This window comes from Mobula hypostoma, chromosome 1 (assembly GCF_963921235.1).
Source record: "Mobula hypostoma chromosome 1, sMobHyp1.1, whole genome shotgun sequence".
In the NCBI taxonomy this organism is placed as follows: Eukaryota; Metazoa; Chordata; class Chondrichthyes; order Myliobatiformes; family Myliobatidae; genus Mobula; species Mobula hypostoma.
In genome coordinates, this window is record NC_086097.1 from 247,206,707 (window position 1) to 247,219,867 (window position 13,161).

General features: G+C 44.3%; 1 protein-coding gene across 2 annotated transcripts in view; it reads right to left on the reverse strand.

Moving 5' to 3' along the window:
- Window positions 1-13,161, reverse strand: part of pou6f2 (POU class 6 homeobox 2) — a 711,266-nt gene that overhangs the window by 17,498 nt on the left and 680,607 nt on the right. For both annotated transcript variants that reach the window (XM_063066795.1, XM_063066786.1), the window contains one exon: window positions 7,756-7,924. In XM_063066795.1, the coding sequence (XP_062922865.1) occupies window positions 7,756-7,924 (169 nt within the window). The remainder of the gene's footprint in view (window positions 1-7,755; window positions 7,925-13,161) is intronic.

Sequence of the window (13,161 nt, forward strand, 5' to 3'; positions counted from 1 at the left end):
AAATATACCCTATTTTTCCAATTGTACTGCTGAGATTCATGGCTTATCACAATGAGGATTATGGAAATCAACAAGGCATTATCCACCCTGCCTTATTTAAGTGCAAAATACTATATAAGGCATTGGCATTTGAGATTTTATAAGCTCCTTTGTACCACCAAACCCTTATTTCACAAGCCAGGTTCAAAATAATCCTATTTCTTTTTATGTGCTTACTTCTTTAAGCCAGCTGTAGTCTTTGAAATTTACATAGTACTATGAGTCTAGCCAGCAAGACGATCTTGCCATAATGCACAAATACGTAAAGTGACCAGTTTAAATAGTGATCTTTTTGACAGGATTGAATAAACAGAGTAATTCTCTGCACAGAAACTGCTGACAAGACAGTGGGGAGGGTCAGAGTAGTCAGGGGTTGCTGTGGTGAACTCCCTGAAACTCTGTCTGCACCAGCAATCGATGCAGCATATCGAGCAGGGCTACTTCAAACTATATGCTCAGTGCCCCCTACTGTGATTCCCCATAACACGGATCTCAAAATGCAGGAAAAGCACCTTCCCACTCTGAAGGAAGTGCATCAAGAACACAAAATGTTGAAAAGCTTGGAGTTGTTTTTTTAGGGACCATCAAAAGCAGAACGAATTAGGTCAATCAGATGAAGTTGGACTGCTGATGTGGGTGAAGATGAATGAGGCCGTTAGATATTAGGACAAAATAGTACAGCTGATGAAATGCCAGAACGGGAAGAACTCAGCAGGTCAGGCAGCAAGGATGGGGAGAGACAAGGAGTTAATATTTTGAAGCCTGTTGTTTAGTACTGAGGGGATGATGATAGAGTCATAGAAAAGTACAGCACAGTAACAGGGCTTTTGGCCCCTCTAGTCCATGCCGAATCATTTAAACTGCCTACCCTCGTCGACTTGCACCAGAATCATAGCCCTCCATACCCCTGCCATCCATATACCTATCCAAACTTCTCTTCAACATTGAAATCGAGTTTGCATGCCCCACTTCCACTGGCAGCTCATTCCATATTCTCATGACTGAGTGAAGAAGTTTCTCCACATCTTGCCCTTAAACTTCTCACCTTTCATCTTTAACCCATGACCTCAGGTTGCAGTTCTATCTAACCTCAGTGGAAAAAGCTAGCTTGCATTAACCCTATCTATAACTCACATAATTTTGTATACCTCTATCAAATCTCTCCTTAATCTTCTACGTTCTAGGGAATGAAGCCCAAACCTATTCAATCTTTCCTTATAACTCAGGTCCTCCAGACCCGGCAACATCCTTGTAAATTTTCTCTGTACTCTTTCAAACTTATTTACATGTATCCCATAGGCAGGTGACCAAAACTGCCCACAATACTTCAAATTAGGCCCCGCCAAAGTCTTATACAACTTCAACATAACATCCCATCATCTGTACTCAATACTTTGATTTATGAAGGCCAATGTGCCAAAAGCTTTCTTTACAACCCTATCTACCTGTGACACCACTTTCAATGGACCTGTATTCCCAGATCCCTTTGTTCTACTGCAATCCTCAGTGCCCTACTGATCACTGTAAGGTCTACCTTGTTTGGTCCTACCAAAGTGCAACACCTCACACTTGACAGCATTAAATTTCATCTGCCATTTTCAGCCCATTTTTCCAGCTGGTCCAGATGCTTCTACAATTCGTGATAGCCTTCCTGTCTGTCCACTACACCCCCAATCTTGGTGTCATCCACAAATTTGCTGATCCAGTTAACCACATTATCATCCAGATCGCTGATATCGATGACTAACAACAACAGGCCTAGCACCAATCCCTGTGGCACACCACTAGTCACAGGCTTCCAGGGGAGATTCACAAGGATGACTCCAGGAATGAAAGGGTTATCATACCAGGAACATTTGATGGCTCTGGATCGGTACTCGCTGGAATTCAGAAGGATGAGGGTGTATCTCATTGAAACCTTTTGAATGTCGAAAGCCCTAGATGGAGTAGATGTGGAAAGGATGTTTCCCATGATGGGAGAGCCTAGGACAAGAGGACACAGCCTCAGGATAGAGGGGCGCCCTTTCAAAACAGAGATGTGGAGAAATTTCCTTAACCAAAGTGCAGTGAATTTGTGGAATTTGTTGCCACTTGCAGCTGTGGAGGCCAGGTTGTTGGGGTGTATTTAAGGCAGAGATTGATAGGTTCTTGATTGGGCATGGCATCAGAGGTTATGGAGAGAAGGCTGGGAACTGGGGTTGAGGAGGAGAAAAAAAAAGGATCAGTCATGATTGAATGGTGGAGCAGACTCGATGGGCCAGATGGCCTAATTCTGCTCCTACGTCTTATGGTCAGAGAGGCAACCATCTACTACCACTCTCTGGCTTCTCCCACAAAGCCAAAGTCTAATCCAGTGTATTACCTGATCCTGAATGCTGAGTAACTGAACCTTTTTGATCAACCTCCCTTGCGGGACCTTGTCAAGTGCCTTGCTGAAGTCCAGGTAAGCAACATCCACTGCCTTGCCTTCATCAACTTTCTTGACAACTTCCTTGAAAATTTCTACAAGATTCACCAGATGAAGTACCGCACAGAAAGCCATGCTGACAATCCTTAATCTGTCCATGTCTATCCCACTACTTACATATCCGGTCCCTTAGAATACCTTCCAATAACTTTCCCACAACTGACGTCAGACTCTCCGGCCTATAATTTCCTGGTTTATGTTTAAAGCCTTTCATGAACAGCGGAATAACATTGGCTATCCTCCAGTCCTCTGGTATCTCATCTGTCGCTAATGATGATTTAAATATCACTTCCAGGGCCCCAGTAATTTCTGCACTTGCGTCCCACAGGGTCTGAGGGAACACCTTGTCAGGCCCTGGGGATCTGTCCACTCTAATTTGCCTCAGGGCAATAAACACTTCTTCTCCTGTAATTTGTACAGGGTCCATGAAGCTGATGCTAATTTGCCTCACTTCTATACACTCGGTGTCCATATCCCATGATGATGTTGAATTCCGAGTTGTAATCCATAAACAATTTAAAAAACAATTAACTGAACACACAGTGAAATGCAACTCCAACGGGCTTATGGACACTATATCAACGATCTATTGCTGTTACAGGGAGTAGCAAGTGAACGGTCCAAAATTACAAGGCCCTTTAGATCAGAATGTGAAGACAACAGGCAGGAGACATAGTTTGAAGGGTGGTTTGAAGCGTTTGAGTGGTTCAGTTACAGTATTTGCCCCATGTGTGCTGGACTGAAAAATGCACAACTCATCAGCATCCCAAGGAACAGAATAAAGCAGGTGTAGATTTAAAGGCCTGTACTCACCGGAGTTTAGAAGAATGAGAGTAGGGGGGGTGGTGATTTCATTGAAACCTATGGAATATTGAAAGGCTGAGTTAGAGTAGACATTGTTTCCAATAGTGGAGAGTCTAAGACCAGGGGGCATGGATTCAGAATAGAGGGACATTCATTTAGAGAAGAAGTGAGGAGGGACTTCTTCAGCCTGAGGGTGGTGAATCTGTGGAATTCATTGCCATAGGTGGCTGTGGAGGCAAAGTCAATGGGTGTATTTAAAACAGAGGTTGAAAGGTTCTTGATTAGTAAAAATGTCAATGGTCACAGGGAGAAGGCAGGAGAATGGGGTCGAGAGAGATAATAAATCAGTCATGATGGAATGGCGGAGCAGACTCGATGACCTAACTCTGCTCCGACATCTTATGATCTTGTGTTTGTGCAATAAAGGAGGCCTTATTGGTGTTGATGCACAGATGAGCTGCTGCTGGATCTACTAAATAGAACACAGAGCAGTGCAGCACATTACAGGCCCTTTGGCCCACAATGTTGTGACAGTCTTCACCTACTGTAAGATCAATCTCTGGCTAAAGGAATTCCTCCTCATTTCCGTTTTAAACGGACATCACTCTATTCTGAGGCTATGCCCTCTGGTTCTAGACTCCCCCATCATGGGAAACATCCTTCGCATCCACTCTGTTGAGGCCTTTCAACATTCCATAGGCTTCAACGAGAATCCAACCCCCCCCAGCCCCGTATCCTCTTGTAATGAGATTGGGAGGCAGATTTCGGAAAGGTGCAAAAATAACAGGGTTGTTATCATGGGTGACTTTAACTTCCCTAATATTGATTGGCACCTGATTAGGTCCAAGGGTTTAGATGGGGCAGAGTTTGTTAAGTGTGTCCAGGACGGATTCCTGTCACAGTATGTGGTCAGGCCGACCGGGGGAATGCCATACCAGATCTAGTACTACGTAATGAACCGGGTCAGGTCACAGATCTCTCAGTGGGTGAGCATCTGGGGGACAGTGACCACCGCTCCCTGGCCTTTAGCATTATCATGGAAAAAGACAGAATCAGAGAGGGCAGGAAAATTTTTAATTGGGGAAGGGCAAATTATGAGGCTATAAGGCTAGAACTTACGGGTGTGAATTGGGATGATGTTTTTGCAGGGAAATGTACTATGGACATGTGGTCGATGTTTAGAGATCTCTTGCGGGATGTAAGGGATAAATTTGTCCCGGTGAGGAAGATAAAGAATGGTAGGGTGAAGGAACCATGGGTGACAAGTGAGGTGGAAAATCTAGTCAGGTGGAAGAAGGCAGCATACATGAGGTTTAGAAAGCAAGGATCAGATGGGTCTATTAAGGAATATAGGGAAGCAAGAAAGGAGCTTAAGAAGGGGCTGAAAAGAGCAAGAAGGGGGCATGAGAAGGCCTTGGCGAGTAGGGTAAAGGAAAACCCCAAGGCATTCTTCAATTATGTGAGGAACAAAAGGATGACAGGAGTGAAGGTAGGACCAATTAGAGATAAAGGTGGGAAGATGTGCCTGGAGGCTGTGGAAGTGAACGAGTCCCTCAATGAATACTTCTCTTCGGTATTCACCAGTGAAAGGGAACTTGATGACTGTGAGGACAATATGAGTGAGGTTGATGTTCTGGAGCATGTTGACATTAAGGGAGAGGAGGTGTTGGAGTTGTTAAAATACATTAGGACGGATAAGTCCCAGGGGCCTGACGGAATATTCCCCAGGCTGCTCCATAAGGCGAGGGAAGAGATTGCTGAGCCTCTGGCTAGGATCTTTATGTCCTCGTTGTCCACGGGAATGGTACCGGAGGACTGGAGGGAGGCGAATGTTGTCCCCTTGTTCAAAAAAGGTAGTACGGATAGTCCGGGTAATTAATTATAGACCAGTGAGCCTTATGTCTGTGGTGGGAAAGCTGTTGGAAAAGATTCTTTGAGATAGGATCTATGGACATTTAGAGAATCATGGTCTGATCAAGGACAGTCAGCATGGCTTTGTGAAGGGCAGATCGTGTCTAACAAGCCTGCTAGAGTTCTTTGAGGAGGTGACCAGGCATATAGATGAGGGTAGTGCAGTGGATGTGATCTACATGGATTTTAGTAAGGCATTTGACAAGGTTCCACACGGTAGGCTTATCAGAAAGTCAGAAGGCATGGGATCCAGGGAAGTTTGGCCAGGTGGATTCAGAATTGGCTTGCCTGCAGAAGGCAGAGGGTTGTGGTGGAGGGAGTACATTCGGATTGGAGAGTTGTGACTAGTGGTGTCCCACAAGGATCTGTTCTGGGACCTCTACTTTTCGTGATTTTTATTAACGACCTGGATTTGGGGGGTAGAAGGGTGGGTTGGCAAGTTTGCAGACGACACAAAGGTTGGTGGTGTTGTAGATAGTGTAGAGGATTGTCGAAGATTGCAGAGAGACATTGATAGAATGCAGAAGTGGGCTGAGAAGTGGCAGATGGAGTTCAACCCGGAGAAATGTGAGGTGGTACACTTTGGAAGGACAAACTCCAAGGCAGAGTACAAAGTAAATGGCAGGATACTTGGTAGTGTGGAGGAGCAGAGGGATCTGGGGGTACATGTCCACAGATCCCTGAAAGTTGCCTCACAGGTAGATAGGGTAGTTAAGAAAGCTTATGGGGTGTTATCTTTCATAAGTCGAGGGATAGAGTTTAAGAGTCGTGAGGTAATGATGCAGCTCTATAAAACTCTGGTTAGGCCACACTTGGAGTACTGTGTCCATTTCTGGTCGCCTCACTATAGGAAGGATGTGGAAGCATTGGAAAGGGTACAGAGGAGATTTACCAGGATGCTGCCTGGTTTGGAGAGTATGGATTATGATCAGAGATTAAGGGAGCTAGGGCTTCACTCTTTGGAGAGAAGGAGGAGGAGAGGAGACATGATAGAGGTGTACAAGATAATAAGAGGAATAGATAATAATAGCCCTCCATTTCCCCCTCATCCAAACTTCCCTTAAATATTACAACTGAACCTACATCTACCACTTGCGCTGGCAGCTCGTTCCACCTTCTCACCACCCTCTGAGTGAGGAAGATCCCTGTCAGGATCCACTTGAATATTTCACCTTTCACCCTGCACCTACAATACGGCCTCTAGTTCTAGTCTCACCGAGTTTGAGAGGGAAAAGCCTGCATGCACTCACATAATTACACCTCTCATCATGTCGTATACCTCTAAGATTTATAGCCCTCAGAATTTTGTATACCTGTATCTAACAAGGATTATAAGGATGTTGCCCGGATTGGGGAGTATACCTTATGAGAATAGGTTGAGTGAACGTGGCCTTTTCTCCTTGGAGCGACAGAGGATGAGAGGCGACCTGAAAGAGGTGCACAAGATAATGAGAGGCATTGATCGTGTGGATAGTCAGAGGCTTTTCCCCAGGGCTCAAACGGCTAGCACGAGGGGGCATAGTTTTAAGGTGCTTGGAAGTAGGTACAGAGGAGATGTCAGGGGTAAGTTTTTTTTACGCAGACAGTGGTGAGTGCATGGAATGGGCTGCTGGCGGTGGTGGTGGAGGCAGAAATGATAGGGTCTTTTAAGAGACTCCTGGATGGCTACATGGAGCTTAGAAAAATAGAGGGCTATGGGTAAAGCCTAGGTAGTTCTAAGGTAGGATCATGTTCAGCACAGCTTTGTGGGCTGAAGAGCCTGCATTGTGCTGTATGTTTTCTATGTTTCAAACCTCCCCTCAATCTCCTGCACTCCACAGAATGAAGTATTAACCCATCGAATCTTGCCCCGTAACTCAGGTCCTCCAGTCCCGCACCATTCTTGTAAGTTTTCTCTGCACTCCTTCAATCTCATTTCTGACGGAAATATTTTACGCTTTCAATTACATAAGCGTAGTGACTTGCATGACTCTTATTACAGCTCTGGGTGTCAGGGTTCAGAGTTCAATTCTGACATGCTCTGTTAGCGAATATGCACATTCATTCCTGTGTGTGTGTGTGTGTGTGTGTGTGTGTGTGTGTGTGTGTGTGTGTGTGTGTGTGTGTCTGTCTTCCAGATGCTCTGGTTTCCTTCCATAGTCCAAAAGTATACAGTTAGTAGGCTAATTTGTCATTTTTAATTGTCTTGTGATAAGACTAGAGTTAAATTGGTGGGTCACTGGGCGCCACAGCTCGAAGGGCCAGAAGGACCTATTCCACATTCCATCTCTAAATAAATAAAATAAAAAAATAAAATTGATGAATTTATTCATCAGATATTTATTTGATAATTTAAAATATAAAATTGATAAGATAGATATCAACTATTCATTTATTTAAAAACTATGCTTCAAATTTCACAGCTTATGTCCTATTTCAGATGTCATTAATTGCATTGCTCAGAATGGAAGTGAAAGAAGTTGCTGTTAAACATGTTTTGACACACTCACCAAGCATACTGGTCAAATTCCAAAAGTCACAAAGTACTTAGCTACCTGCAGATGGCAGATTGGCTGTATGCTGGTCCCTCAGTGGCACTTAAGGCCTGTCCAACCTGCGTCTGTGTCAGACCAAGAGACAGACGTCGGATTTTAAATGCTTTTGCAAACTCACGAATTTCTTCAAGGTTCACTCCATCGACTTCACCGGCCGCTGTCTGAGGATCTGCAGTGAGTGCATAAACAAGGCGTGTCAGTGAATCAGGGAGTAAACACTCTGGAATACAAACACATTAAACAAATACAGACAGACGCAGATGCCTACGTGTGTTCACGCAGAGGTCCAGAGGAGCATCATGAGAATAACCTCGGGAATGAAAGGGGTCATGTTTGATGGCTCTGGATCTGTACTTGTTGAAGTTTAGAAGAACGAGGGGGGCTCTTATTAAAACCTATCAAACATTGAAAGGCCTAGATAGAGTGGATGTGATGTTTCCTGTAGTGGGGGAGTCCATGACCAGAGAGCCCAGGCTCAGAATAGAGGGACATCCATTTAGAACAGAGATGAGCCAGAGAGTGGTGAATCTATGTTTCCAGACCCAGCTGTGGACACCAAGTTGTTGGGCATACTTAAAGTGGAGGTTGATAGGTTCTTGATTAGTAAGGATGTCAAAGGTTATGGGAGAAGGCAGGAGAATGGCATTGAGAGGGATAACGAATCAGCCATGGTGGAATGGCGGAACAGACTCGATGGGCCGAATGATCTCATTCTTAGGCTCTATGGTCTTATGGTATTATCAATTGACAAGGAGAGCTGGGTTTTAATTGTTGCGAGGGAAGGATATTGAGGAACCTGTGCTGATCACATGTTTGACACTCTTCCCAGTTTTTTGGCTGTGCCTCACGTGCAGAAATGAAACCTTGTACTCTTTTCCCTTTGAAATATTGATGCAGAAAGTTGTGAACTTAGTCAGTTCCATTATGGGCACTGGCCTCCCCAGAATCCAGGACAGCTTCAAGGACCCTCGTGAGGTGGGTCATGCCCTCTTCCCATTGCCACCATCAAGGAGGAGGTACAGGAGCCTGAAGACATACACTCAACTATTCAGGAATATCTTCCTCGCCTTTGCCATCAGATTTCTGAATGGACATTGAACCCGTGAACACTACCTCACTATTTTTCTTTCTCTTTTCTACACTGCTTACTTAATTTAACTTTTTAAAAAATATATATACTTTCTTTAATCTTCAGTTTTTATTATGTATTGTATTGTACCGCTGCTGCAGAACAACAAATTTCACAACATGTACCAGTGATATTAAACCTGATTCTGATTGCTCTCCATAGATGCTGCCTGACCTGCTGAGTTCCTCTGGCATTTTGTGTGTGTTGCTCTGGATTTCCAGCACCTGCAGAATCTCCTGTGTTTATGACTCATCCGCCTGTACAGTCAGCCAACTGGAGACCTATCTGTGAATGTCTGCGGTGCCCACATGAACCTCCTCAGGACCCACAAAACTCCGGCAATAAGTCACCTAGGGATTGCCTAAAAGGAAGATCTCTGACTTCCTAGTGAGAACATTTCAACTCACGGTGTAATGGTGCACACACACGAACACCCACCTACGCACGAGCAAATATTTGCTGTCCAAGTTGCATGCCATTTTGGACAATGTCTCCCATCCACTATATAATGTACTGGGTGGGCACAGGAGTACATTCAGCCGGAGACTCATTCCACCGAGATGCAGCACAGAGCGTCATAGGAAGTCATTCCTGCCTGTGGTCATCAAACTTTACAACTCCTCTCTTGGAGGGTCAGACACCCTGAGCCAATAGGCTGGTCCTGGACTTATTTCCTGGCATAATTTACATATTACTATTTAACTATTTATGGTTTTATTACTATTTATTATTTATGGTGCAACTGTAACGAAAACCAATTTCCCCCAGGATCAATAAAGTATGACTATGACTATGACTGTTCCACACGGGCATGCATAAACCAAAACTGAACACACTGATTATGTAGGATTTTGTGAATAAAACAGGCGAGAGTCCTTTTACATGCTAAACAAAAGCTGCAGCCCTTCATTCCATTACGAACAAACCAAAAAAGGAGTCGCCTTACACTGATGACGTTACGTCCGACACTCTCTCTTAAAATTAGAGAGTGTTTTCTTGTTGCCGATTGGCGGTTGGGTGATATGTTAGTTTTTAAGCAGGGAGGAGTTGGGGATGTGGAGTCTGATGTTCTTGTTAGTGTTTTTCCATGTGAACGATCTGCTAGATTTTTGTGTGTGAGGGAAGATGGTGGTGGGTGGCTGGTTTGATGTTGTAGCTGCTGTTTTCTGGGTGGACAATCTCTTAGCTTTTGTGTGAGGGAGGGGTTGAGGTCTCCGAGTTTTGTTTCTTTTTTTCTCCCCCATGCGGGAGGGAGGTTGATGCCTTTTCTTTCAACGACTTTCATGGTTTTTCTGTATTTCATGACTATCTGGAGAAGACTAATCTCAGAGTTGTATTCTGCATACATACTTTGATAATGAAATTAACCTTTGAATGCCACTCAATGACAGTGTTAGTGAATTATGTAGAACAGTTTCCACTATGAACAATGTGTGTCATCTGTCACCCACGACGTTACCCTACAACTGAAACACACACAAATGCATGTAAAAGCAGCCACTGCACTGAGGTAGGCAAAGCTGCAAGTACACTTAGAGCTATAGGTCAGATTCACTGATTGGTTCATTTACTTTGTTTATTTACTACCATTTGAAAGAGAGCTCCAGTAAACAGGAACTGACTAAACTGCCTGTGATGTTTAAATCTACTTCGTGCTTTGGAGAGGGTGCAGAAGAGGTTCACCCAGGTGCTGCCTGGTTTAGAGGGTGTGTGCTATCACTGGAGGCTGGGTTTGTTTTTTGGGTTTGTTTTTTCTAGAGTGCCAGAGGCCAAGGGGAGATCTGATGGAAGTTTATAAGATAGAGGCATAGATAGAGTATCTATTTCACAGGGTTGAAAGGGCTAATACCAAAAGAGCATGCATTGAAGGTGAGAGGGGGATGCCAGAGTGGTAGATGCCCAGTTGTGGTAGAGGCAAATGCATTAGAGGCTTTTAAAAGGTGTTTGTATAGGCACATAGATGTGAGGAAGATGGAGGGATACGGACATGCTGTAGATGGGAGGGATTAGTGTTTGGGTGATTTTGATTTGCCTTTTAGCCAGGTCAGCACAACACTGTGGGCTGAATGGCCTGTTCCTGTGCTGTACTGCTCTGTGTTTTCTGTTCTAGAATCAGAATTTAAATCAGGATCAGGTTTAATATCACTGGCATGCATTGTGAAATTTGTTGTTATGCGGCAGCTGTACATTGCAATACATAATAAACACGGTAAATGACATTAAATGTATATATAAAAAATAAATAAATAGTGCAAGAGGGGAGAAAGACATAGAAACACAAGAAATCTGCCGCACCTTACAGCCCCCTCAGCCCACAATGTTGTGCCGACCATGTAACCTACTCCAGAAACTGCCTAGAATTTCCCTACCGCAAAGCCCTCTATTTTTCTCAGCTTCATGTACCTATCTAAGAGTCTTTTAAAAGACTCTATTGTATCCACTTCCACCACCATCGCTGGCAGCCCATTCCACACACCACCACTCTCTGTGTGAAAAACTGACCCCTGACATCCCCTTGTACCTGCTTCCAAGCACCTTAAAACTATGCCCCCTCGTGTTAGCCGTTTAAGCCCTGGGAAAAAGCCTCTGGCTAGCCACACGATCAATACCCCTCATAAAAAAACAAGAAATCAAGAGTAGTGCTGTAGTGTACATGGGTTCATTGCCCATTGGTGGTTTTTGAATTGGGACAGCCTGCAGACAGCGAACACTGAGCTGGACTGTACTGAAATACGCCTTTGTCGCTGTTTGCACAATGTTTTTGTGTGTGAGGGGGAGGATGGGGGTTTGATGTTTGACGGTTTTCTTTGAATGGGTTGGTTCCATGGTTCAGCTTTGTTTCGTGGCCATCTGCGGGGAAGACGAATTTCAGAGTTGAATACTGCATACATGCTTCGATAATAAATGTACTGTGAACTTTGAAATCTGAGGGTGATGAGAAGAAGCTGTTCCAAAATCATTGAGTGTGTGCCTTTGGGCTCCTTTACTTCTTCTCTGGTGGCAGCAATGAGAAGAGGGCATGTTGTGGGTGATGGGGTCCTTAATGATGGATGCCACCTTTTTCACTGCCTCAAAACTTCTGGAACTTTAGGTTCAATAGGGGTGAGTCATTACATGCACAGTGACAATTCTACACTATCGTCACTTTAATGAACCCCAAGGATCCAGACACATTAATATTATAGCAAAGCCCCTCTGTTGAAAAATGGGACTTGTATCATCATGTGTACGAGGTGTGGAAGTGACTGGGCTGGGAGCAGAGTGGGTATGAATGTCTCGAGTGGGGGACTGGTTGAAGGAATGGAAGGCAAGACAATATTGTGTGCAGTTCTGGTCAACTACATATTTAGAGTTAGAGTCATAGAAAAGTACAGCACAGAAACAGGCCATTTTAGTCCATGCCAAAACCATTTAATCTGCCTAGTCCCATCGACCCATAGCCCTCTAAAACCCTACCATCAATGTACCTACCCAAACTTCTCTTAAACACTGAAATTGAGCTTGCATGCACCACTTCTGCTGACAGCTTGTTCCACACTCTCACAACCTTCTGAGTGAAGACTCATGTTCCCCTTAAACCCTTCACCTTTCACCCTTACCCCATGACCTCTACTTGTCATCCCACCCAACCTCAGTGGGGAAAGCCTGCTTGCATTTACCCTATTTATACTTCTGATAATTTTGTATACCTCTGTCAAATCTCCCCTCCAAGGAATAAAATCCTAACTTATTCAATCTTTCCTTGTAACTCAGGTCCACAGAGGAACATCTGGAGAAATTTCTGAAACGCCCATTCGCTGCTGTCGTTACTGCGCGGTCGGGAATCTTCCAGAGGGAAGGCCTCAAAATCCCTGGCTTTGCCTGCTGTTGGCGACCAAGATTGAGGTCGAAGCGTTCGGACAGAGACGGCGCTCGGTACTCGGTGTCGGAGAGCTGATCGGAGGCTCGAAGTTTTCAGATGACTCAGAGTCGGACTGTGGTCGGCATGGCAGGGAGAGTTTTTCTTCCTTCTCCCGTCTGCGTGAGATGTGGGACATTTGAGAGACTTTGAACTTTTTACTGTGCTCATGGACTTCTTCATCAAGTTATGGTATTGTTGCACTGTTGTAACTATATGTTATAATTATGTGGTTTTGTCAGTTTTTTCAGTCTTGGTCTGTCCTGTGTTTTGTGATATCACACCGGAGGAAATATTGTATCATTTTTTAATTCATGCATTACTAAATGACAATAAAAGAGGACTGCATGTCTTCATAAACTAAATCTAAAACCTGTCC